At 64.5% G+C, this 24,840-nt stretch overlaps 2 protein-coding genes across 5 annotated transcripts; both read right to left on the bottom strand.

Annotated features, from left to right (window-relative positions):
* Positions 1 to 1,216: 1,216 nt before the first annotated feature.
* Positions 1,217 to 10,071, bottom strand: P2RY4 (pyrimidinergic receptor P2Y4). 3 transcript variants are annotated; one of them, XM_067303877.1, is made up of 2 exons: positions 9,851 to 10,071; positions 1,217 to 3,167 (listed from the first exon to the last, which is right to left on the bottom strand). In XM_067303877.1, the coding sequence occupies exon 2, from the start codon at positions 3,149 to 3,151 to the stop codon at positions 2,045 to 2,047; it is 1,107 nt and encodes a 368-aa protein (XP_067159978.1). In that variant the 5' UTR covers positions 3,152 to 3,167; positions 9,851 to 10,071; the 3' UTR covers positions 1,217 to 2,044. The 3 variants fall into 3 exon arrangements, 2 of the variants coding, with proteins under 2 accessions (XP_067159978.1, XP_067159979.1); XM_067303878.1 differs by lacking the exon at positions 9,851 to 10,071 and adding an exon at positions 6,569 to 6,580; XR_010885479.1 differs by lacking the exon at positions 1,217 to 3,167 and adding an exon at positions 7,813 to 9,059.
* A 307-nt stretch (positions 10,072 to 10,378) lies between these two features.
* Positions 10,379 to 22,395, bottom strand: LOC106486171 (phosphatidylinositol 3,4,5-trisphosphate 5-phosphatase 2). 2 transcript variants are annotated; one of them, XM_067303874.1, is made up of 28 exons: positions 22,297 to 22,395; positions 21,815 to 22,191; positions 20,493 to 20,556; positions 19,777 to 19,915; positions 19,531 to 19,663; positions 19,257 to 19,397; positions 19,059 to 19,146; positions 18,573 to 18,659; positions 18,239 to 18,346; positions 18,017 to 18,131; positions 17,629 to 17,735; positions 17,334 to 17,436; positions 16,653 to 16,849; positions 16,230 to 16,347; positions 15,937 to 16,033; positions 15,289 to 15,427; positions 14,953 to 15,052; positions 14,574 to 14,662; positions 14,279 to 14,360; positions 14,091 to 14,180; positions 13,764 to 13,880; positions 13,412 to 13,500; positions 13,069 to 13,156; positions 12,469 to 12,624; positions 12,123 to 12,204; positions 11,507 to 12,038; positions 11,289 to 11,407; positions 10,379 to 11,031 (listed from the first exon to the last, which is right to left on the bottom strand). In XM_067303874.1, exons 2-28 carry the CDS (start codon positions 21,949 to 21,951, stop codon positions 10,899 to 10,901), a joined length of 3,450 nt encoding a protein of 1,149 aa, XP_067159975.1. In that variant the 5' UTR covers positions 21,952 to 22,191; positions 22,297 to 22,395; the 3' UTR covers positions 10,379 to 10,898. The 2 variants fall into 2 exon arrangements, with proteins under 2 accessions (XP_067159975.1, XP_067159976.1); XM_067303875.1 differs by having other exon boundaries at positions 16,230 to 16,489; positions 16,573 to 16,849.
* Between the last annotated feature and the right edge of the window lie 2,445 nt (positions 22,396 to 24,840).

Here is a 24,840-nt window from a genome sequence, read left to right on the forward strand (position 1 = left end):
AGCTGGCGGTGCTGCTGGGCTGTTTCTCGCTTCTCTGCTCTCTGCGCTGAGCCGTGAGCGAGGGGCTCTCTGGGTCTGGCTGCTCCTGCCCTGATGGCTACAGGGAGGGATGGGGCACGCTGCCCTCTCTCTCCACGTTTGGAGCTGGCCGAGAGCTGTTCCTGATGTCTGGGGCTGAAAGGCACCTCCTTCTCCCTGCCTCGTCAGCAACTACCCAAAATGCATGCACTAAACCAAAGCGGTAGGGCCTGGTGAAGCTGAAACTTGTCCTTCTGGGGGGGGGTCCGTGACCCTCCTGGTGCAGGTGGCACCAGGGAGCAGCCCCTTCCTCGGCCTCGCTGGCGGGGACGGCGGCCAAGTCTCGCCCGATCCCTGTCCGCAGGGGGTGGTAGGAAGCGGGACATGACATCCTTAATGGGCTGGTGTGGGAAAGTCAATAGCGGTGATGATAATCATCTCTGGCCTGCTCTTCTTTACGCAGGCACTCGGTTAAACAGGAGATCTGGGTAAACATTTAGAAAGCAAACACCCATAAAAAACAGATTCCTGAGGACTCATTAACCTCCCACCACTAGTCACCTCGCTATTTCACCACTCCAGCTGCCTCGTTCTTGAAACCCGTAGAAACGCTAACGTTAACGCGGCACACGGTCAGCGTCGGTGTCAGATAAGGCCACGTTACAAGCATGAAGAAAGCTGGAGAAGGCTTTCCTCTGCGCTCAGAAACACCTTCTAAAGGCCTGATCCCTTCCCAGCAAAAAATGTGCAATCTGGAAGATGGATCTCTGCCGGCCCGGGCTGTGAGCTGAGCGAGGGGAGCCTGGCGTGGGGCCGCTTTTGGAGGCTGCAACGGCAGCGCGTGCGCAGATGAGACCGCTCTGCCGGGCAAGGCGCTCCGCGCGATGGTCGAGGCTGTGGCTGGGCACGAGCTGCTCTCGTTTGATGGGAACAGCTCGTAAAGACCCAGGGAGCGGCTTGCCTCGTGCCAACGGCCCTTTGAGGATCAGAGAGATTATTTTTTTAATATCGTTTAAAGATCATTTAAGTAATGGGGCATGCTGCACGGGGAAGGGAGAAGAAGGAAAAAAAATGCTATGTGGGCTCCCCCTCTCCTGCGATGTCCCCTTGCAAGTGGTCAGATACGACCACCTGATATCTCTTTCTTCTGATACAGGGAGAAACAGGCCCGGACTTAGAGAAAGAAAATACGCTTTATTGGTGGGCTGATTAGCAATGAGCGCTTCCCCGCCGCTGCCCGAGCCGGGCACGGGGACGGCGGTGCTGGAGGGATCGCCAGCCCCACAAGTGGGTCACTCCCTTGCCTCGCCCAAGGACAATATTGTGACAGGAACATCTCTAACAGCCTCTGCAACGCACGCAGGATGCCACAGCTGTCAGCCGGGCGTCCTGCCCCTCGTCCATCCCTGCCCCACGCCCTTCCCGCCTGCCACGGTGGCAGGGCCCCGCTCGCACGGCTGCGTCCCCGCTTCGGCGGGCCAGCTCCCACGCGCCGTTCTTGGGGCGCTGAGGGAAGCAAGGGAAGCGGTTCGTCTGCTGCAAGATTCATCTTGCAAAAGAAGCGTGGGCGGACGGACGGACGGATCAGCCCCCCGCTTCCCTCTCCCGTGTGCAAGCGGCGTTCAGGTGAAGCTCAGGCAAGATCCTGGGCATGGGGCATCGGCCGGGTCTGCAGGGCCCCGGACCTGGTGGGAAGGAGGACCTCAGCATTGCCTAGCTCTAGAGCCCACCCGCCAACTGCACTGCGAGCTCCTCATCACCCTTATCTCGTCCAGTTCTGTCTTCCGCGCGTTGCCGCAGACGTCTCCTCCCTCGCCCAGACCTGCAGCACGTAGGTCTCTGCTCCAGTCCCGGCTCTGAGGTGGAGGCTGGGCAAGGGGAGAGGGTTCGGGGATGTAGAGGACGCCAGAGCACCGGGAAGGTGCAACTCGCAAGAGACTAGGGGTGATGCCGGCACTGCAACCCCACCGGCTCCCCCTCAGCAGGCTCTCAGCGCCCTCCTCCGCCTCCGCGTTGTCCCTGTCGCTCAGGTGTCGCTGATGCGGTAAGCGGTGGCATGGCTGTCGCCCGCAGCCTCGTCCCTGGAGGTGGACACCAGGGCCAGGGCAGACTGGGGCCGGGGCCGGGGCTGGGGCCACTGGGCTGCCCCCCGGCGCAGCCTGCCCCGGTACTTGTCCCCAGCCATGAAGTACAAAATGGGGTCGAGGCAGCTGTTGATGCTGGCCAGGGGCCGCGTGATCTTGTAGGTGAAGTTGATGATGTTGAGGGTCCGGCATTCCGCTTGGAAGTAGCGGGAGGTGTAGTAGAGGGTCCGGGTGATGTGGAAAGGCACGAAGCAGATTGCAAAGACGGTGAGCACGATGATGATCATCTTGATGGAGCGCTTCTTGTAGGAGGGCATTCGGGTGCCGGTGCTGGAGAAGCTGGATTTGCAGAGCTTCTTGGCCATCAGGCAATAGCACAGGACGATAACCAGGAAGGGCACCCCGAAGAGGAGGGCCATGACAGAGGAGCTGTAATGCACGTAATGATCGAACTCCTCGGGCTTGGTGGTGTCGTGGCAAAGGGTGCTGTTGTGCCTGGAGCTGATGGTGACAAAGATGAGGTTGGGGATGAGGCAGATGGTGACAACAAGCCACACACCCACACAAATGAGGCGTGCGTGCTTGGTCTTCACCCACTTGAGGGAGCGGATAGGGTGACAGATGCCCATGTAGCGGTGGACACTGATACACGTGAGGAAGAGGATGCTGCTGTAGAGGTTTGCGTAGAAAAGGAAGCGCACTATCTTGCAGAGACATTCCCCAAAGGGCCAGTTGTTGCGGTCTGCATAGTAATAGACCAAGGTGGGGAGGGAGAGCACGTAGAGCGTGTCAGAGACAGCCAGGTTAAACATGTAGGTCGTGGTGGCGTTCCATGGCCTCATCCTGGAGACGAAAATCCACAAGGCCCAAGAGTTGAGCAGCAGCCCCACCACAAACACGAACGCGTAGGAGACGGGCAGCAGGATGAACTTGAACTCCTCGTCGAACACGCACTTTGCTTCTGCCACGGTGGTGGCGTTCCCTACCAGCCAGGAAGCAGGCGTTGGTGTCCACAGGGCAACTGGGAATGTCCTCACTGAAGTGGCCATGTTCTCAAAGCCAGACCTAGAAGAGCAGTTAATAAAAACGCATTAGTTGTTGATCCCAACCATTGTCAGGCACAAAGAGTGGAAGGGAGCCAAAGATGCCAGATTTTTTTCCCCCCCTCCAGGAGCTCCGGCCACTTTGATGATTCTCTGTTTTTCCTCAGCTCTCACATTTGGGCCTTGTAGTCAGCCAAGAAAGGCTTGACAAATCCTCCCCTTTGGAGCCCCCACAGTGACACCCGTTAATCATCCCTTTGAGCACCGCGCAGTGACACCAGCGCTGTGCGAGAGCCCGGGAAGCATGCCTCAGACAGAAAGGCTTGCGTCCCCGTCCCCGTCCCCCCCCAACCACCACGCCGAGCCCCAGCCGCCGGGCCAGCAAACCCACTGCGCCGCTAACAAAGAAACCTTTATGAGCAACAGCAACCCCCTGCTCGGTGCCAGCGCAGGCTCTTGGAACCCAGCTCAGCCTAATTGGCACCATCCTGACAATGCTGCTCGTCCCGGAGGGGTCCTTGGCAGAAGAAAGGCTAGGGGAGAAGAAAGGCTTGTCTGGGGGAATATTATGGCCTGCAGAAATCCTTGGGGGGCTGTTAAAGGAGCCTTTGGGAGAGAGTGTCCCTGGACAGTGAGGGGCCTCCAGCTGCCGGGTATTCTCAGTAGGAGAGAGATGATCTAAGCGGTGCGGAGAGGAGCTGTGACAGAGCCAAGTCCCAGCGCAGGAGAGTGCAAGTTCACAAGCCAGGCAGGACATTTCCCTGTTGAGCATTGTTAGGATCAAAGACTGGGATTTTCATCATCCTGGCAAATTAATCCCCAGGGTAAAATGTGAGGGCAAACTATAAAATGATTGCATCTGCATCTCAAGATGTCTAAAGTTCAGAGTCCGCTTCTCCAGAAGAAAGAGGGAGCTTCTACCGCAATTGTCACATCCTACAAAGCCCTGGGTCTCAGAAGAGTTTCAGCATCTCTGTTCTTCCAAGGTTGCCTTGCTTCCTTGCAAAGCACTTCCAGAACAGCTGCTTCCATCAGCCAAGGCAGCAGACTGAGAAGCCACAGGCAGGGTGGACAGAGGCAGCTCAACAGTTGGCCCCACAATGGTGGAGGGTAAAAGAGCAGCTGGCTGGAGTAAAAACCTCTTTTAGCTGTCAGCTGCTGCAAGTCCAATTGGGCAATCTGTATATTCCGGCTTTGACCCGGTGCACAAGCTTGGTGCCAGCCAGTGCTTCTGCAGCTTTGCTAACAGCAGGCTAAAGCCACACCTTAAGCAAGGACAAAAAACCAGGACGCTTAACTGCATACACTTACCTGCATTTTGGGCTCACACTAGATATGCCATTTTTATTTCAACCTGATAGGTTAAAACCATAATCAAAGATGCTCAAAAAAAGTAATTGTAAAGCCATATATTCTTATCCCATGGACATGCATCTATAGGGGTCCAGCAAAGATTCGCTCCTGGGCCAGTGGCATCTACCAAAGGTCCTGAGGAAAATATAAAGCTATAGCTGGTAATATTTCAGAGGATTCAAAAGTAAAAGGGTCTGGCCAGTTACACAGGCTAAGCTGCATTTTCCCAGTGGGCCCCACTGAATCCTGGAGTTTTAAACATAACCAAAAGCAAGGGCTTGTTTGGAGAGTCAGGAAAGGCGGTCTGCACTTGTAACCTGAGGCTGGTGCTTCTGCACACAGTGGTGCTGGAAAGGACTTGCAGACCGAATCCAGGCGGGCTGAGCCCCATCTCCCCATTCTGTGGGCAAGTGGCTAGGGTCCATGGTGTCCTTAGATTAGTAACCAGGGAAATCTGAAATGGGAGCAGGAGTTGGCTTCTGCCGTGCTGCGGAGAGAGCTGAGGGTGCATCTGAACGCTGTATCTCACAGCAGGGGTTGCGCAGCGTGCGTTTGGTTTATGTTGGTTCAGAGCTCACCCACGAGATGACGTTAGGACAGAGGAGGACTCTGGGTCCAGGGAGATGACACACGTTGATGGGATGTTGGTTTCAGTGATACAAGGCAGAAGGCTGCGTTGCCTTCTGCTCTCCTCCCTCGGTCTCCTCTTCCTCCCGTCCCCTTTATCCCTTTCATTCACAGCTCCAGGGTCAGGTGAGACTGGATCCGTTTTGTCACTCTGCTCTGCAGAGCCTTGCCTGGATAGATTGGCATTCCTAGATTTACAGTCATGATCGTAAATTAATCAGCAGGCAGATGGGCTGAGAGACAGGAGGGTGTCCGTGCCGGGCCAGCCTCCGTGGCTGCGCATGATCTGCGCCGTTTGTTTGAGTTCTGGGCTGAGCTGGAGCCTCGGGCCCAAATCAAACACTCTGCAGTTGCTTTCCAGCTACAGAAAGTGCAGATTGCTTCACAGCTTTATTACAGGGATGAGTTCAGAGAGCAACAGGCAGATCCTGATCAAACATTAACAAAGGAAATTGTCAATTCCCCTGTAAACAGCAGAGAAAAAACAGCTCATGGGAAACCCTAGCAGCCTCCGGGCTCTGGTACCAGCTGCATCTTGCAATCTTGGCTTGGACCACTTTGCGGGAACACTTCCATGGAAATCCCAGGTGCTGGGAGAGCAATGGCAGGGATTTGGGAAGTGGCCTGTCTCTGCCGCCAGCATGGGCTGCAGCACCGGGAGCTGCTGGGCAATGCCAGCATCCCGCTGAAGGGGCTGCAGGGTGTCCTGCCAGGAGGATACACCCAGGTCTCCCTCACGTATGTGGTTCAACCACCCATCTGAGAGGTCCCAGAGCATTGGGACTATCATGAATCAAGCGGGCTCTGCCACTTAATTTAGCCGGCTTCGCCAGGTCTCATCCCTGGATCACGTCCATCAGCCACATTTCAGACATGTGCAAGGCAGAAGTTTCTGTGCATCTGGGAGCCAAGAAGATCCCCTGGACTATTTTGGGGCGGTGTGTCCAGCTCCCCTGGCATTCTTGGGTGCGTTTTATGGTGTTGTCCTGACTTGAGCCTGGACAGCTGCTCTGCTGCCCCGACACGTCTATAGGGAAGTGGAGGAAGACCGAAATGGCGCCATCGGCGTAGTGAGGAGCAAAGAGCTTGCTCAGCTGTAAAGCTGCAAAGCTGCTGGCAGAGCTTTCTTTCTAATAAGCTTATTTCAGGCAATCTCTGACCAGACCTAGCTTGGATTTTTTTTTTTCCCCAACTTTAACTATATAGTTATTCATTGTCCTGGGGAAATGAGCAAATAATGCTGCTTCACCCACGAAGACTATGGAACATCTTATGTTCTCAGCTTGGGTAGGAAGAACAAGCCCTGGATAGAAAGCAGGCATAGCAGGGAGTTAATAAAGTGATGCAGCTGCCTGTTCTTCTCTACCGCTAACATCCTTTGTGTAAGACTGTCTCAGACGATCACCACAATTCACAGATAAACACCAGCTGATAAGCACGTACCTAGCAAGATGCAAGGCCTGAGAAAGTAAAAAGATTCGGACTCTCTCTGCCAGCAAAGCAATCCTCGCCGGAGCCTGCACAGCAAAGTCAAGCAGTGGCTGTGCAGCAGAGCAGCAAATACTCTCTGTGGAGAGACCAGCGAACAGGGAAGGTCTTGCTGGGATCAAACGGGTGCCTGTACTACCCCGCCGGGGTTCGGAACGATCGTGCACGTATCACATCTGCGCTCAAGCCTTCCTCGCACCAGCATCTGCTCAGCTTCCCACTCCAGCTGCAGGCCTTTGTCCCAGTTCTCAATGCAGTCATTACCGAGCCCCAGCGACATCGAGTCTGAATTTGGATCTATGAATCATTTTGACAGCGGTGTCCTTAGAGAAAGGGCAGGGAGAAGCACACAAGGGAAGGCCTTTGCAGGGTAGAACCGGTTACTGAGACACCGTCGAGAGAAGGCGCCAGCCTATGAGTTCACCTGCCTTTAAGGGATCTTGTGATATGTTCCTCGTGGGAAAACCCTGCTGCTCCAGGTGTCTTTCACGGTAGAGATATTCCCTTCCATCTGCAGGTTCAACAAAGGACTGAGGCTCCTAATGCTAACTCAGCTTCTGGCTGACGAGTGAAACCAGTGCGAGGTTAAAAGCCTGCACAAGAGACGGGGGCTTAAGCCCTGTGCTGGGTGCGGGCCATCAGGACCACCCGCTCTCCTTCGGCTGGTCCCCAGGAGGGGAGGAAGCCCGGACTGTGACAGCTTCCACGCGGGACCTCACCGGTGGCAGGTACTGTACGACGTACCAAGCCCTGGTGATGGGGAGACCCGATCGGTGGAAAGGGACTTATCTTCAGCGCTGAAATATTAACCCAAGGTAATCCATCGCCCCTGCGGCACAGCACCATTGGCACCAGCCCGTCCAAAGGCAAGGAAAGGTGGCTCCGCTCCCCCAGGCAGAGCAGGAGCATGAGGAAGTCACTATTATCTATCCTTCAGCTGAGATTTTCCTAACACTGCAGCAAAGGGCCGTGTCAGAGCAAGTTTCGGAACAGAAATAAGAGGAGATGCCGGGAATCCCAGGCCCGAGATCGCTGCGGGTGTGCATGGGAATTTCCTGGCTCCCTCAGAACAATACAGAGCTCTGCTGGGCTGCTCTACCCTTGCAAAGCCAGGAAAAGGAGGGATCGGGCTTGGAAGGAGAGTCTAGCTCTGGGTATAACACAGCGCCTTAGAAGCTCACCTTCCAGCGTCCCATTAAACCAGTATAAATTTATTACAGCATAAAATTTTCGGTACATTTTTGCTGGCAGGACTGTCAAGAAAATCAAAGAACTGAAACCCCTGAGCTTGTGCATGGCCTCAGCAGAGCACCTGGAGCCACATCCGGGGGAAGAAACCGGCAGCCATCTGTCTCAGGTGCGGCCAGACTCCCTTCGTCGCTGGGGTTTATTGCACGGGTCTGGCCAGCAGCTGTTTCTCTCAAAGTCGAGACACCGATGAGGATATGAAGGATCAGGAGATTTGTTTTCCTCTTCTAACCTCTGAACAAATGGAGCATGAAACAACGCGATCTACCAGACCGGACGTGCTGAAGGATTCAGCGACCAAAGCCAATTTCCAAAAAACACAGGTCGACAATCATGAGGAAGATATGAAAAAATCCAGTGGGTTAAAAAAAAATAAAAATCTAACATCAAAAAGAAAAGAGAAAGACAAAGGAAAAGGGAGAAAGCATCTGAGTAGCTGTCTGGTGGAGGGCTCTTCAGATGGGAGCGTAGGTTCATGGTGTCTGTCTCCCAAAAATACAAAGCCTTGAGCATAGCTGGTATTTAGCAACATCTTTTAACTATCCCTAAGCCAGTTTTCTTCAGGAAAACTGCTGAAAGACAAAAATGTGAGACGACTACGTTTGACACTCTAATCTCAACAGCCAACGTTTCCTGCTTCCTCATCTTAGTCATGAACAAAATCAGCGGTTTAAGTTGCTCTGATTTACATTAGTCCACCCTGAGGACACGTCATCGCCGGGCCTGTTCCCATTTCCAGGTAACTTCACCAGCACCGTTTTTCCCTGGCCACGGCCTCTCCTGGGTGGACTTTTTCTGGAGGGAGCGAGCGCAGCTGCAGCGAGGCTCCGAGCTCCGTGTCAGCCGTGTCCCGGCCGGGTGCTGCCGCCTGGGAGCCGGCCAGGGAGACAAAAAGCCCTGGAGGAAAAGGACGCGGAGCGGCTCGCCTGGACCCCGGCACGCCGCAGCGTTCCCCAGGCCTCCTGCGTGCCGAATTTATGTAGGCGCGGTGGAAAGGCGTCAATAAAACGGATGAGCCCGGCAGTGCGGATGCCGGGCTCCGCTCGGGAGCCAAAGGTCCTGCCGCCCCGGGAGGACGGGGGACGCCGGGGCTGCGCCGTCCGGCCCCGCGCCGTCGGCACTTTGGGAGCTGCTGCACAGAAACGCGAATTGCGGAGAGGAGCGGCCGAGCCGCTGAGTGATATCTGGGCAGGGTGAGCTGGAAGCGAGGGAGACGCGGGGCTTTTCTTCTCGCCCAAAAACGCTCGGAAGTTGCAAAACAAGGGGGAAATTATGCAAAACGCCCTGCACAAGGACCCTTGTCCCTAATCGCCACGTGGTTTGCACAGCCAAAGCCCTGGCATGGGGAGGGACGGGGGGGGGGGGGACGGGGGGCGTGTGACCCAATTTCTTTTTGATCCTTTTTCCTTTGGCTGCGAGAGCGGCTGCAGCCGAAGGGCGAACGCCGAGTCGCTGCCCCCGGAGCCGACGCTTCCTCCCCCGGGAGCGGACGCTTTCCGTGCTGCCCGTGGGCTCGTCCTTGCCGAGGTGACACCGTTTCCCAGCGGGGAGGGATGTGACATGGGTGTTTTTTTGTTTTTTTTTTTTTTTGACTAATTTTGCCAGTTCGGCAGGGTTCCCCCCAGACCCTCCACCTCCTCGGGACGAGCCCACGGAGCTAGGATGGAGGCAGAGCAGCCGGAGGGCAACTCGCCTCCGGAGGGGGACAACCCCCTTGGAGCGAGGCAGAGGGGGCAGAGGAGGAGGAGGAGGAGGAGGAGGAGGCAGCGCGTGGGGAGGGATGAAGGCCCCGCTGGGGAGGACGCCCAGGCCCGGCTGGGGCGACGACAGCAAGGACGGGGCGTCCCTCGGCGCCCGCTCGGTGCCCTCCCCCCGCCATCCCGAAACCCGCACCCCTGGGGCGGCCGGGGCCAGCTCCCCGGGAAGGTCCCACGTCCCCTGTCCCCACCGTCCCCACCGTCCCCGCCGCCGCCACCGCCTCCGCCTCACCTCCAGTCCCGGCGCGGGGGCCATGCCGGGCTGGGCGCCCTCGAGCAGCACCGCTCCCGCTCCCGCTCCTGCTCCCGCTCTGCGGCTCGGGGAGCAAAGTGCCAGGGAGAGGCTGGGCCGGAGGCGGGCGGAGGCGGGGGCAGGTGCCCGAGGCCACCACCACCGCCTGCTTCCCTCGCCACCACCACCGCCACCACCACCGGCACGGGGACGGGGACGGGGACGGCTGCCCCCCCTTGCCGCCCCCCCCGGCCCTGCACCCCGGGGTCTCACACCCAGTCCCCTCTCCTGGGGGACAAAGGTGGCCACTGCCACCTTGAGGCCAGCCCGGGCATCGTGTCCCCAAGGATGGGCACCGCTCCGAGGAAGCTTCAGTTTCTTCGGAAGAGCGCGTTCACCTCCGCGCTGCGGCCCCCCGCCGAGGACGCGGCACGTGCCAAACCATCCGGGCCGCGGGAGGAAGCGGCGCGTTCCCGCCGGGATGGCTCCCGCCGCATCGCGGCCGGCGTCGAAGACCAGGCGGCCCCGCGGCGCCCTCCGAGCCCTGAGGCTTTATTCTCGGTCGCGACGACGGCGGCGAGAGAGAGAGAGAGGCGCGAGGAAACGGCGACGCCGCGGCCTTCGGGAAGGGGATGGTCCTCACCTCCAGCGTGGCCTCCACGCGTCCCACGTCCCTGTCCCACAGGCTACCACCTCTCTTGGCTGGCGAGGCTCTCCACTTCCCGGTGGAGAAACGTCCGGTCGCTTACTGGCGAGGCCGGACAGCTTGGGAACGCGGCTGGTTTCACCGCAACAGGTCCGGGCTTGGGTGCAGGCATGGCACGGGCGCGTGCTGCAGCTGTCAGCGGGGCACGTTCGGCGAGACGTCGGCAGTGGTGGAGAAGACCGCGGAGGAAGCCAGCCAAGAGCGCATTTCCCAGTCACAGGTTTATCCCTGTGACCTCCAGTCCTGCCTCCTCTGCTCGGGGCTCTGGGCACCTTAGAGCAGAAGCTCCCCAAGAAGCTCCTCGGAGGAAACGCGCGCGCGTGGCACGTGCCACGCTGGCATCTAGGCGTTTGGTTTCAGGTAGGGTCTCTGCTGCGGACTTTCAGCGGCGCTCTCGCGGAGTTTGGCTTGGATGAGCTTCCGGTGAGTAGGGCTCAGCACCCCGGCTTCCAGCAGGTCCTGCTCAGTGATGTCTCTGTACGGTGTGGGGTGAGAGAGAGCAACTGTAGGGAAGCCACCGAGAGGGCGCAGGGGCCAAGGGGATTCAGAAGGAATTGGGGGCTTGATCGGTTAACGGTCCCCTCTTCTGCGCTCTACCTTTCCTCCCTCCCTCCGGGCTTGGGGCTCACCAGGGACCTCGGGGACACAGGAGCTGGCCTGACCTGCTCCACTACTGCTTTGGCACTTGGGGACCGATTGCCCCACTGTGAGCTCCAGGATTTGGGGGAATACCTGAAGAACTCGAGGTCATCCCAGCCGTTTTCATACAGCCCCTCCTTGTATTGCTCCAAGCCGAGGTGACTCAGCCACGCGCCGATGCTGCGGGAGCGGTCGCCCCTGTCGCAGGGCCACTGGGGAGAGAAGGACAAGGACACGCTCCAGCAGCGTCGCGGCAGGGGACCGCGATGCGGCCGCCCTCGTTTCACCCACCGCGCGCAGCCAGGTGGTACCTCCGTGGTGCGGCCGTGCCGCCGGGCGTCCTGCGTGGGTGGCGGCAGCGGCGGCAGCGGCTCCAGGGCGCTGCGGGTCTGGCGCAGCTGCGCCTTGGGGCCACCGGCCGTGCCGGCGTCCGGGCGGCCGCCCCGCTCGGGGGACACCCGGTCCAGCTCGCTGAGGCACCTCGCCATGTGCAGCGCCGTCAGGGAGCAGTCGCCCTCCGCCGCCACCGCCGCCGCCACGTCCCTCTCCAGAACGGCCGATTTGGGCCTCTTCTGCCTGCCGGCGGGGAGGGGGCTGAGCTGGCGCCCGCGGCCGGGACCCCCCGCCACGCTGCGGGGCCGGCCGCCCCGCGGCTCTTCCTCCGCGGGCGGCGGGGCCGGGCTGCGGCGCCGCGGGCTTTCCGCCTGCCTCTCGCCGCGGGGGCGACGGAGGGCTTCGGAGGCGCCGGGCGCCGGGGCCCACGTGTTGGGCAACCCCTCGAATATGAAGTAGGCTGGGTTGGTGTAGCTGCTGGCCGCGTCCGGGACGCTGTGGGGCCGGCTCCTGAAACACACGGCGGGACGAGGCGGGCTCAGCACCGCTGGCGCTGCCGGGGCTGGCGGCGGGGCCAAGATCTGCCGCGGGTACCTGACGCGGTGCGTGGGCGGCTTGGAGCACGTCGGGACATCGGCAGCCGCTTCGGCATCCTCCTCCTCGAAGCTGATCCACTCTGCAAACGACAAGGCTGGTGAAGGCTCGCTTGCAAGAAATTCGGGGCAGGAAGGGCACGGTTAAAGAGCTGCGTGCGGATATTTGAGTCCTGGCCTCTTTCAGCAGGAGCACAGGGTGTCTGGAGGACAAGTTAGTCCATGCACGGCCTCCGCTCGCTGCCGGAGAAGGGGAGCACCGCGCTGGGCATGGGGACCACTCAGCCACGCCACCCTCGACCCGTCCCAGGCAAGGCAGAGGCGGCCGAAGAGCGCGGCGGCGTTACCGTAGAGCCTCTCGCGGGTGCTGCGCCTGTCCTTGGGGACTCGGACCTTCATCCAGCCGCGCATGGAGCCCGTCTCCTCGCCGCGGTGGAAGAGGAAGGTCTCAAACTGCTGGGCCATGCTGCCAATCATGGACCTCATCGCGATGCAGCACTCGCCTGCGCCCACAGCACGCGGAGGCGTTAGCGGGACAGGAGCAGGGGCTGCTCTGTTTCCCGTTGCGGGACCCCCTTCCAGCAGCAACCCGGAGCGGGTGCTGCGCTGGGGAGGGTGGGTGTTGGGGTCCCCCCCTGCCAAATTCCAGCTGCAAAACCTCATACCCAGCAGGCCCACAGGCTGGGAGACACTGTTTCCCAAAAATTGCATGCAGAAGCTATTCTTGACACCACCCCTGCTTCCTTTAGGGGCCTCCTACAGGCCATCAAGGTCTCTCCCCGGTGCTCTGCTGGGCGCAGACCCACCGCAGCCCTGGGCTTGCAGCCTGTAGCTCCCTGCAGACCCCCCCCCCCCGCCAGGAGCCCCCGCCCCGAAGGCGTCCGCAGGGTGCCCGCAGCAGCCCAGCCCCGCCGTGCGCGGGGACGTGCCGGCGCGGGGACACGCACCGTACGACTCGCAGCTCTCCACGCCCTTGATGCTGAGCAGCAGGTGCTGGTCCCCCAGGTACTCCAGGTCCGAGAGGATGGGGTGCAGCTGCGCACGGGGAGAGCGGGTGCTGGGGAGCGCGGCCGCGGGGCCGGCACGAGGGTCGCTCCAGCCTCGGGAACAGTGATGGCCCCGGCACTCCCCTTGGAGCAGAGCGCCGGTGCCGAGCCGGGCGGGAGGGATAGGGAAGGGGAGCGATGGGGGGTGCTGGCACGGAGCTGGTGCAAAGGGGCAGCCGGTGCCTCGTCCGCCCGCCCCTGCCCTACCGCGGCGGCCCGGACCCCCCCTCTCCCCGGCGCTCACCACGGGCAAGTGTTTGGCCGACCAGCTGAGCTTGAGGAAGCCGGGGATGTCGCAGCTCTGGGACGTGTTCTCCCCGCTCCGCTGGGGCTCTGCCAGCAAGAGAGCGTGAGGGCAGGCGGCTCCCTCCCGCCGCCGATCCCACCGCCCTGCCCCACCGCGTGGCAGCCCGCCCGGGGCGCCGGCCTTAACCCGCACGGAGTCAAGCTCGGCGCCTCCGTGCCTTGCCCCAGGGCGCCCGGCTGCCCCGACGCTACGCGGCGGAGCGCAGCCATCCCCGCTGCCCCGGCCCGCGGGTGCACGGCTGCACGGACACCCCTCGCAGCCCAGGGTCCCGGCCCCGGCCCCAGCTCACCCTCCAGGCAGTAGGAGTGAAACTCGATGTAGCACTTGCTGCGGCTGGCGGTTTTCACGATCACCTCGATGCTCTCCCACTCGATGCAGGCCAGCGATTCGGGGCTGGAGCCGGGTGCTGCAGGCAGGCGCCAGCGGCTCAGCGCGTGCTGGCCGAGCACCGCGCTCAGGGCTCGCCCCAGCACCCAGCACTTTTGGGTGATAGAAGGTGGAAAACCCAGGAAGAAGCAGGGCTGCGAGCTGTCCCCGAGCCCAATTGCTCCAGGGGCAATCGCTCCCGGAGAGGGTGCTCCTTCACCTTCATCCTCACCCTCACCATCACCCTTACCCTTCTTGGGCACAAACTGCGATGTCACTCCCACCTCGAAGGTGGCGAAGACCGGCGAGTGGTCACTGCTCACGATGTCGTCGGTGCAGCCTGAAACGTGAGAAGGGGGAGCCAAGTGACAGCCGCTGAGCCCCGGCGCTTCCGGCAGCCCCCAAGCCCCCGGCAGGGCCCTGGGGGACCTCACTCACCGTACGAGTTACAGACCACGTGGGTCTCTGGGTGCGACTTCCACAGGATGCGGTCGCACCACGAGGGGACGTTGATCCTCATCTAGGAATAGGAAAAACTGTGCTCCCGCAGTCCTCGTATCCGGCTGCTTTCTCCCACCAGCCCGGTGCTTCTCCCACCCCAGAAGTTTTCTCTCTTGTTCCCCACCAAGGGAATGGATAGAGGACTCCTAAAAGAGTCAGCCGCTGTCCCCATTTCCCCGGCAGTCCTGGACCTCTGGATCCCCAGCCTTGGAATGAGAGTGCAGGAACTCACCCCCGTAGTCTTGAACTTCTGCCAGATGTAGTTGTCCCGGGAGCCCCGTTCGTACCGGTAGGTGGGAGGGAAGGAGATGTCGCCCTCGCCTGGGAACCAAGGTGCAGAGCTGAGCCGGGGCGGGTGTCGTGGCTGTCCCCATGGCTGGAACCAGGCTGGGGACGCCGTCCTCCATGCTCCCCGTCCTGCCGGGGGTCTCCCGAGCAGCACCCCCAGCCCCATTCCCATGCTGGGAGCGGCACGGCCGCGTCCCACTGGCACACGCGTGCCAGGCTGAGGCCAGCCTCCCTCCTCGCCCGGATGCACTGCCCCGGGGGAGGGCTGTCCTTGGTGCACATCGAGGACCCTCACGTTTTTGGCACCTCGCGCCAGCACTCACTGAATCGTAGGAAGACCTTGTTCTTCTCCCGCTCCAGGTTGAGCTGGTCCACAGCCACGAGGGCTTCAAAGTCCCTCTTGGTTACGTGGGCTAGGATGTCCTGGGCAGGGAGGAGGAAAGAGACCGTGAGCATCCAGGCTTTTCTTCACCCTCCCTCTGCTTCAGCATCCCGACAGGCATCCGGGGCCCTTTTTGGCTCCTCCTCGGTACCAGCCACAGCAGGGACCCTGAGTGCACGCCCCGGCCTCCCCTTCACGCCTGCTTTCTTGGGGACTGGGACGGCGCCTGGCTGGAGTTGCCCTGTCCCACACATGCACATCCTACACGGGCTCCTACCTGCACATCCATGTTGAGGCGGTAGTTGAGGTCCCCGAACCAGAAGAGGTGGGTGAAGCGCAGCGTGAGGTCGAAGGCGCTGAGCCGCTTGTCACCCAGCACCAGCGAGCGCAGGATGTCGCTGTAGTTCTGGTTCCTCCTGCACGGCATGGGGGGGGGACGGGAGCAGAGCAGGTGAGGCAGCCCCACCACCAGCCCCGGCCCCATCCTGCCCAGCCGCTGGGCTCCTTGTGGTGGGGGCAGCCCGTGCAGGACGGGGACAGGGACCAGCAGCCCTGAACCCAACGTCTGACATTCAGGGACCAAAACTTCTCTCCCTCCGAAGGGCTCTGGGTGCAACCCCGGCTTCCTTCCAGCTGCGCTTGCAAGGAGCGAGCGGGAAACACGGTGGGAGGAGAAGCTGCGTCTGAGCTTCCCGTTACACAGAGGAAACAAGGGGCTCTGAGGAAGGACATCCTTTGCTAGCGGGTGGCTTTTCGGTTTTGTGTTTTATTGCTGTTTCGTCCGTGGTTCATCAGAAAATCTCCGTGATGCCTTTCTAAGCGACCCATCCGAACAAGGACCCACCTTGACTATTACGCATTGCTACCCCCAGCCGACCCCAGCGGGGTTTGACCCCCCCACCCCCACCCCGCGTCCCTCCGTCACCTGTGGGTCTTCTCACTCCCCGAGGCCAGGTGGCAGTTCACGAACCCGAAGGATGTCCCGTTGAAAAGGAAGGAGACGCCCACAGCTCCCTTGTTACCTGCGGGGACACGCGCGGCGCTGAGCAGCCGGGGGGGGGAGACGATGCTCCCTCGCGGCACGGCGGAGGTGGCACGCGGTGGGTTCCCCGCGCCGTGCCCCCAGGCTGCCACCCCAGCTTGAGGCATCCCTGACCGCACCGGCCCACCCTGCCCCGTCCCGCCGAGAGGACCCGCGGCCCCGTTCCCGGCGCGCACCGAGGGTGTTGGCAATGCCCGTCTTCACGCTGGACGTGTTCACGTGGCTGATGCGCCGCTCGTGCTCCGGTCTCACCAGCACGACTATCTTGATGCTCCAGAGGCACTGCAGGGCGACCTGCGGGAGACAGGGGTGAGCTGGCCCGCACGGCCCCACACACGGGGGTGAACCGGGCTGCCTGGCCCCGGCCCGTGCCTGCCAGCTGCCCCCAACGAGCAGGACGGGGTGAAGAAGCGGAAAGATACGAAGAGGACGCCGGGTTTAGGTGTGAAAGCCCCAGCTCGATTACCGGTGGGAAATCAGCTTCCTGAACCTACTTGTGGGAGTCTTCAGCCTTTTTATCAAGCGGGCATGCCCCTGGCAAAGCCGGAGAGGGCAGCTAAGGACGTGTCCCCCCCTCGAGCTTCGGCCCGCGCCATTACCACTCGGTAGTCTATGGCCATCAGCGTCTTCAGCGATGCTCGCAGGAACTCCACCCACTCGCGATCGCCCAGGGAGTTCTCCTGGGTGCCGACCACGTAGATGTCGTGGGGGATGCAGGCCGTGGTCTCGTCCTGAGTGCGCCCCAGGCCCCGCGACGTCAGCCAGGAGGCGAGGGACCGCGGCGGCGGGGTGCTGCCTGGGGGGGGGGGGGGAGAGGGGACAGCGGTCACCGAGCGGCGTTTCCCAGCCAGCCCAGGCGGGAGGGATGACAGCGCGCGGCTGCCTCCAGGGCTGGTTCCCCGAGCCTCTCTCGGCCCCCAGGCCCTGCGTGTGTCAAGACCCCCACGGGGGATGGAAAGTATCGTGTCAACGGCACGGTCCACCCATGCGCAGCCCAGACCTGCGCTGAGATTTACAGCTACGCTCCAAAACCCTCCAAGTATCCCAGCTCCTCTGTTTACTCCATACGACCACAAAATAAGTGGATCACGACAGGACTGACAAACCCAAAAAAGGCCCGGTCGGGGTCTTCTCCAGGCTTCTCGTCCCAGCAAGGAGCAGCTCCAACCCTAGACATCCCAGGGCAGCTCCTGCAGGCGTCCCCTTCCAAAGCCCTCCCTGGACGCACGACCAGCCGCGACGGCCTCCCTGCATGACACGAGCGTTTCCCAGCCCCTTACCCATGTTCCACGTCCCGACGTACACCGAGATGAGGTCAGGCTCGTCCAGGTTGGAGTGCTGGATCTTCATGAGCTGGAGCAGCTGGCAAAAGGCCTCTCGCTTCTGCAGGAAGACACGGGTGTCCCCAGAGCCCCGGCACAAGACCCAGGGCTTTGGGGAACGTGGCACCGCAAGAGACGCCGATGGCCAGGTCTGCAGGGCTGCAGCCAGGCTGCGGGGACATCGACCTCCAGGCACAGGAGCCGGGGACATGCGGAGAGTTATTAACGTCAGGACGCGGCGAGGTCCTCTTACCCGCGCGTTCGGGAAGACGAAGTCTCTGCTCAGGTTCTTGTGCTGGTCCCGGTCGTACACCAGCCTCACCTTGCTCTGCACGCTCTGGTATTTAATCAGCTGCAAGACTGGATGCCGGCAGGCGTGAGCGGGGCGACGGCAGGGCGCCCGCGTCGTGTCCAGCCGCCCATCCGGCACCCCCCGGCCTCGGCCACACAAGGGCTGGGGGTACGCACAGCCCACTCCCCGCTGTCCCCGCGGTCTCCAGAGAGGAAGGAGCCCATCGCCTCGGCATCAGGCCTGTCCCTGGGGTGGCGTCCCAGGCACATCCCTTGCCGCCCTTGCGGAGGGAACCCCTTGGCCCCGCACCGTCCCCTGGGCACCGGCAGAGGGGTTGGGGGCTCCTTACTTTTGTCCTGAGGGATGGTCTCTTCCGGGGTCCCGCTGCCCTTCTTGGTGACGGCCACCGTGCCCGACTCCACGTCCACCGTCAGGGCTGCTCGCTGCGACTTGCCCACCTTCACCTGCAGCACGGGGACACGCTCGCGGTGGGGTCGGCATCTGCCCCCTGCTCCGTCTGGCCCCCCCCCCCCCCCCCCCCGGGGCCGCGGTTCGCCCGTCCCGGCCTCACCTCGAAGCTCTGCACGGCCAGGGGCTTGGTGGCCGGCTGGGGGGCCGCGGCCACGCTGGGCAGCGCCAGGTTGTGCTTGGACACCGTCTCCTGCAGCGACCTCAGCACCTGCGGAGAGAGACGGGCGCGAAGCAAGGAGACGGTGATGCGCCCCGGGGGGGGGGGGGGCGGGAGAGGGACCCCAGCCTCTCTGATGGGCGTCTGGAAATGACAGTCGCCTCCGCCTTAGCATCCCAAATCCTGATTTCCGCCCCTCTGCCCCACCCGCCGCCCCCCGGCCGCTCTGCAGCGCGTCTTGCCCCGTCTCGGCCGCGAGGCCGGGCACATCAGGCACCTTTTTCTCCAGGGAGGAGAGGAGATGGTTGACAGTGGATATCTTGCTGAGGAGCAGCTCCAGGTCCGGATCACTGGTCAGGAGACCCTGGGGAGGGAGACGGGACACTCGCTGGGGGCGGAGGCTTTCGGAGCAGCGCGGTCGGATCCGGCTGGTGGGTTCCTCCACGGCCGGTCCCACCTCCGGGGCAGGATGCAGCACGTGGAGTCCCCGGGGCCGGGCAGGGAATCGCTCCCCGTCCTGCAGCAGTGTGGGCTGGATGCAGAAATGAATTTGCCGTCCCTCCCCCAGGTCCCTTCGGTGCGAGGGTCCCCTCCACCGCCGAGGACGCACTGCGCCGGGACACCTGTCCCTGCAGGGCGCGCAGCACCTTTCCGGGTGCACGTAGGCACCGAAACCGCCCCGAGCGGTTCCTCGCCGAGCAGCTGCGCTCGCCCGCACGCGACGAGACACCCGCGGCCCCCAGCGCCCGCCCGGGGGGCTCACCTGCTCCCTCGCGGGGCTGCGGGGGGAAGCGGGAGGGCCGAACACCTTGGCCAGCGTCTCTAAACCGGCCAGCGTGAAGTCGATCTCGCTGCGGAGAGAGAGAGAGAGGGGAAGAGGCGTGAGCGCGGCGGAGGGAGCCGCTCGGCCGCGCAGCGGGGCGCCGCGCATCCCGCCGGGGCCGGGGCCGGGGCCACTCGCCTGTGCAGCCCCCGGCAGGCCGTGACGAGCGCGGTGCTGAGGTGCCGCAGCTGCAGGTCGCCGTTGCGCAGCGCCTCCAGGTCCAGCTGCAGGTGGTGGGTGAGGTACTCGGCCATGAAGCCCATGAAGTCGCTGGCTGGGCTGCGAGGGCGAGAGGCGGCTGAGAGCGCGGGAGCCTTTCCTCGCCCCCCCACCCCGTCCCCGGGGCTCGGTGCAATGTCCCGCTGCAGCCGACCCCGGAAAGCGCTGCCGGGCCGGAGCGGGGGAGCGTTACCTGCTGTGCACCTGCTCCTGCAGCCTCAGGTGCAGCTGCTGCGAGATGTGAGCCCGGCCGGTCCAGGCGCCGGGGGCGGCCCCGCCGGGGGGGCCCGCGTTCGCCGGGGCGCCGCCGCGGCCCTCGTCCCCATCTGCGGCACACGGGCACCGGCTCAGCGGGACGGGGCACGGCTCGCCCGCCTCCTCCTCCTCCTCCTCCTCCTCCCCGGCCGCCCCGCGCGCCCCCCCGCCGCCCCCCGCGCACCCGAGTCCTCGTCGGCCGCCTCGCGCGCCCGGTGCACGGGGTAGAGCAGCGGCGTCACCAGGCCGTTGTTGGGCTGCTGGTAGGCGCCGACCAGGTCGGTGAGGCTGCGGAAGCACTTTGCCTGGATGCCCTGGATGGTCTGGGGAAGGAAGAGGACGGGACGTTGCCGCGGCGTTTCCCAGCGCCGCTCCGGGCGCTCGGCGCCGCTGCTCACGCCGTGATGCCGGGCAGGGAGGAAGGGCTCGTGCTCTCGCGGTGGGGGACGATGACGGGCAACCGGTTTATGGCAGCCGAGTGCAAAGGTTTAAAGCCGCGGGCTTAAAGGCGGCAGCGGGCCGGGCGGAACAGGGCGCTGCCGGGGAGCCGGCGTTCCCAGGCCGCAGCTGCGCTCAGCGCGTCGGAAACCTTGGCGAGGCCGCGCTGCAAAAGGGCTCCGTGCACAGAATTCACATCCTGTGGCGCCGCGCGCTGAAGCTGGCTTATGCAAAAAGAAAACCACACCGCTCGCTTGCGGCTCCAGCGCGCATGGAAGTGCAAACGCCGCCTCTGCAGGCGCGGCGCACGCGGCCCCCCCGACGGCGGCGGCGGCGGAGGCAAACGTGCCAGCCTGCCCACCCCCAAATCCCGCCGGAGCCCCAAATCCCGCCGCCGGCCGGGCTCGCCAGCTCGCTCCCGGCCCGGGGCGCGACGGCGGGAGCGGGACCCGCTGCACCCACCTGGACGGAGAGCAGCCCCTCGTCGTCGGGGAGGATGCGGTAGGTGTGCACGTGCCGCTGGAACCTGCCGCGAGCAAGCAGGGGCTCAGCGGGTGCCCGCGCGTCCCCTCGCACGGGCTGGGCCGCCGGGGGGGGGGGGATGCAGCCGGGGGCGCCCCGAGACCACGGTGCGACGGCCGCGGGCAGCATGCGGCGAAACACGGCACAGCCGGAGCGCGGCTTCATCCCGGCGGGCTCGTCGGGGGCCGCTGCACCGGCGCCGTGCTGCACGCTGCTGCCGTGACCCGGCTGACGGGTTAGTGTCCCCCCCGGCGCTTCTCGGCACCATGTGTTTGCAATTTGCACCACGCGCCGGGCCAGGAAAACCATAGGAAACGGGGCGGCATCCTTCCAGCCCGGCGCGAGGCACCGCCCCGTGCCCTGCGCGCCTCGCTCACGGCTGCGGACGTGTCGCCGTGCCGCGGCCGGGCCCCCGGCAGCCCCCGGCGCCGAGAGGACGCCTCGGCCCGGCGCGGAGGCGGCGGAGGGCCGGGATGCTCTCGGCCACCCCGGAGAGGTGACGATGGAGGAAGAGCTGGGCCGGTGCATCCGACTGAGGAGGGGGCGTTTGCATCGCACCCCCAGAGCCAGGAATCAGCCGGAGCTGGCGCAGGGGGTCTGGCTGTGGGGCAGAGCCCCGAGCGGCCCCCGCTATGGAAAGCGGGATTGCCGGGGAGGCGGAAAGTGCTCCCATGCATCCGCGCTCCCCCAGGCGGGGAAAAACCCGCTGCTCCTGTCTCAGCCGGCCCGGTGGGGCTTGGCGCCGCGGGGGCGCGAGCGGGCGACCCCAAAGCACCGCCTGCGCCCTTCCCGGCACGCTCGGGCGCCGGCACCATTCCCCGGCGGCTCCCTCCGTTCCCAGGGGCCGCTCGCTCTCCGGGGAGCGAGTGTCCGCAGCCTGGGCGTCCCCGACGCTCCCAGCGCTCCATGCTCCACTGATGTGCGGATGGGGCAGGCAGGGAACGCTGGGTTTTGCCCCAGCATCGAATCCCTCAGGTCTTCGTGAATTTTGGGGCTGAGCAGGGCTCCTGGTCGGGATCCGGCCCAGGGACACGGCACCTCCTGCGGCCGGACCCGGGCATCTCTCGGAGCTCCCCGCATGTGGCCGGCCAGGCTGCCGGAGCGGGCAGCAGCTCAGCCGGTGCCGCCTGCTTTTCCCGGGAAAAGGCCTTGCTACCGCCCCGAGTGACGGCGCCAGGGTCCCGCACGGGGTAAGGGGGGAGAGGGACCGCGGAGGGGGCCGAGGGCGAGGAGGAAGAGGAGAAGCGAGGCAGGTAACTCACAGGAGGCACAGGGCGTACGCCCCGGACACGGACTCGCTGTCCCGCACCAGGAAGCATCCGTCCTTGCCCGCTTTGGCCAGCAGGTCTTCAGCCACCACCCGGCTGATGTCGCGGTGGTACCAGCTTGCTGCCGCCATCCTCCGGCGCGGCGGGCGGCCCCGGGGCCGAGCCCAGCATCGGCCCCGCCGCCGGGGTCAGCGGCGCTCGCCGGGACGATGAGGATGAGGACGGCGGGGGCGGGCAGGCGGCGGGGAAGGCGCGAGCCGGGGGCTGCGGGTCACGGGGACGGTCGCGTCCCAGCGGGGCCCGGCTGCGGCGGCGGGAAGGGGCAGCGGCCGGGGGTGCAGATGCTCTCCATCCACTTGGCTCCAGCCGGCCTGTCCGGAGCGGGGAAGAGGCATGGATCAGCGAACCGGACCTTTCCCCAGGCAGCATCCCGCCGCTGCCCGGGGCGCCCAGCTCCCGCGGACGCACGCGCTCACCTTCCCTCGCTCGTGCCGCTGCTGCCTCCGGCCCCGGAGCAGCGGAGCCGGGAGGATGCACGGGCCGACGGCAGCTTCCTCCGCCCGGACCCCGCGGGGCGGCCGCCCGGAGCACGGGCGCCCTTCGCCTGCAGGCGCCCGCCGGCACCCCCGACCCCACCGCCGCCGCCGCCGCCGCCGGGCCTGCTCCGCTCGGCACGCCGGGCTCCCCGCCGCCGCGCTTCCTCCTTCGCCGCACTTCCCTGGCCCCGCTCCTCGCTCCTCCTCCCCGCCGGCGGGCTCGCGGCCGCCCGGAGGAAGCCGGCGCAGTCATGTGGGTGCCGCGGGGGCCGGGGCCGGTCCCCCTCCCAACCGGGGCGGCCCCCGGGGCTTTCTCCTTGCGGCATCAGCAGGGCCAAAAGCCGGAGCGCGCGGCCGGGTCCCATCCCCGCCGGCGGCGCCGGAGCTCGCTCGGCTCGGAAAGCCCCGGGCTGCAGCCGGCGAGCTGCACAGCCGAGGGCGACGCGGGTCGCCCGCGCGGCAAATGCTTTGCAGGGCTCAAAACGCGGCCGCGGGCGGGGGGGGGAGGTTTGCACAGCGGAGCGACGGGGCTGCCGGATTTGGCCGTCGCACCCCCCCGGCCTGTCCCCGCGCAGGGCAGCGCTCCCTAGCCATGGGCAAAGGCGGATTTTGGACGGGACGAAATGCTGGCTAAAAACTGGTCGGCGCTCGGCAAAGGGACCCGATTCACACACACACGCACCCCCCCCCCCCCCCCCCCCCCGCAGAAAGCAGCCCGGCAGAGCGGAGCTGGCGCCTCGCCAGCCGTTTTTCCCGGGCAGGAGGTGCCGGGTGCGTGCAGGGAAAGCCGGGGGCGTTTGATCGGAGCGAGCCTCCGAAACGAGCCGCAGCAACAGGAGCTGCAAACCGCCCCGGGGACGAAGCTGCCGGGGTGACGCTGCTCCCGGGTGCCAGCCCGGACGTTCTGCCGCACGTTGCAGCCGCCGCGCGGGTGGTTTCGCCGTGCGCGTGGCGGGAGCGCGGTGGAGCCTCGTGCAGCGGGTGCCTGGGGAGGCGGCGGGCGCCAGGCGCGTCGGGACGATTATCCGCACGGCGCCCAGTTAATTACAGATGAGCAGCAGCCACCATCTGCTGCCAGGGGCCGGGGCCGCACCGGAGGAGGAGGAGGAGGAGGAGGAGGAGGAGGAGGAGGAGGAGGAGGAGGAAGAGGAGGAGGAGGACCGAGGCGTTTTGCACCGTTTGCACCCTGCGTTTTTCCCCGCCGCCAGCCGCTCTCTTTGCACGGCCTGAGCAGGTGTGCCCGGCCGCACGAGCTCTCTTTGCACGGAGAGCCGGCCCCTGAGCCGAAAGCAAATGGGAGGTGCTGCCGGGAAGCGACCGCGGCCCCCGTCCCCCGTCCCGAGCTTCCTCCTGGGCTGGCGGCACCTGGGCTTTCTGCCCCCGTCGCAGGGGGAAGCTGCGGCCTGGGCCGCCGAGAAGTTCGGCAGTTCCGTTTATTTTGGGCTGGCGGTTCGGGGCCGCGCGGCGGCATTTGCATCTCTCGTCACCTCCAGAGGACGGCCGCGACGGGCAGGGCCCGGCTGCTCGCCGCTTGCAAAGCAGCCGGAGCAGGAATCGCCGTCCCCAAAACCACCCGGCGAGAGGGTCTGCGCAAGGATCCCTTTGGAGACCCCCGTCCTGCTGGAGACCCGCTCCCGCAGGGACCCAATCCCTCCCTGATTTTCCCCCGCGAGCAGCCGCGCACGGCGAGCGGGGATGAGGCACGTCGGACGCAGGGCGCCAGAGGGCCGGCAGCGTGCCCCAGCCCCGCGGGTTCCCGCGTCCCCCGACCTTGGCGGAAATAGCGCCCGCTAATCCAGGCGCTAAGCCGCTCGCCGGGGTGCAATTAAAGAGATCACAGGTCCCGGCCGCGGACAGCGTGTTCTGGCAGCTAAAGCCCCCCCGGCCCCGAAGGCAGGGCACAAGCGGTGAGGGCCGTCCGAGGGCTCCTGCGCGGCGGCAGCGGCGGCAGAGCAGGGGAAGGCGCTGGGGGCTTTCTGCTCCCGGCGGCGTCGCGGGGGGCCTGGCTCCGGCGGAGGACGAGGAAGGAAGGGGGCAGGGAGCATTTGTCTCCCGCGCCTCCCGCAAGGCAAATCCGCTCTGTGTTTTCAAGGGTTTTTCTATTTGCAGCAGCAAACCTTGAATTAATAATGCGCTAATCAGGTCAGGCGAGGCCAAACCTCGGCGTTACGGAACGGCGCGGGGCGGAGAGGACCGGCATCACCGTGGGGCGCCTCCTCCCCGGCGCGGTCGCCCCGCTTGCCTTTCCCGGGACCGGCTGCGGGACCACGGCCACCGCTCCCGTTCCGCTCCCCGCGAGGACCGGGGCCGGATTTAGGAGGTGGGAGGTGCCGGGCCCGGAGGTGACCGGGGTTGACCAAGCCCATCGGCCGTGCAAGAAGCCGCCTGCGCCTCCCATCCGTCCGGCAGCAGCTCAGAAAAGTGCAGGAGGGAGGAAGAGCATCGGGCAGGTCCCCGGCTCCCGCCAGGTGCCCGGGGTGTCCC

The sequence above is a fragment of the Apteryx mantelli genome, chromosome 13 (assembly GCF_036417845.1).
Source record: "Apteryx mantelli isolate bAptMan1 chromosome 13, bAptMan1.hap1, whole genome shotgun sequence".
NCBI lineage: Eukaryota > Metazoa > Chordata > Aves > Apterygiformes > Apterygidae > Apteryx > Apteryx mantelli.

What these genes read in the sequence shown, in the direction of transcription:
- LOC106486171 (XM_067303875.1), bottom strand. Translation starts at nt 21,951, where the DNA reads ATGGCGGCAGCAAGCTGGTACCACCGCGACATCAGCCGGGTGGTGGCT. An exon ending in CAGGAGCAGGTGCACAGCAG is followed by an intron (nt 19,398 to 19,530) that starts GTAACGCTCCCC and finishes TCGCCCTCGCAG; the next exon opens with CCCAGCCAGCGACTTCATGG. An exon ending in CACCCGCGAGAGGCTCTACG is followed by an intron (nt 12,205 to 12,468) that starts GTAACGCCGCCG and finishes TGTCGTTTGCAG; the next exon opens with AGTGGATCAGCTTCGAGGAG.
- P2RY4 (XM_067303877.1), bottom strand. Translation starts at nt 3,151, where the DNA reads ATGGCCACTTCAGTGAGGACATTCCCAGTTGCCCTGTGGACACCAACG.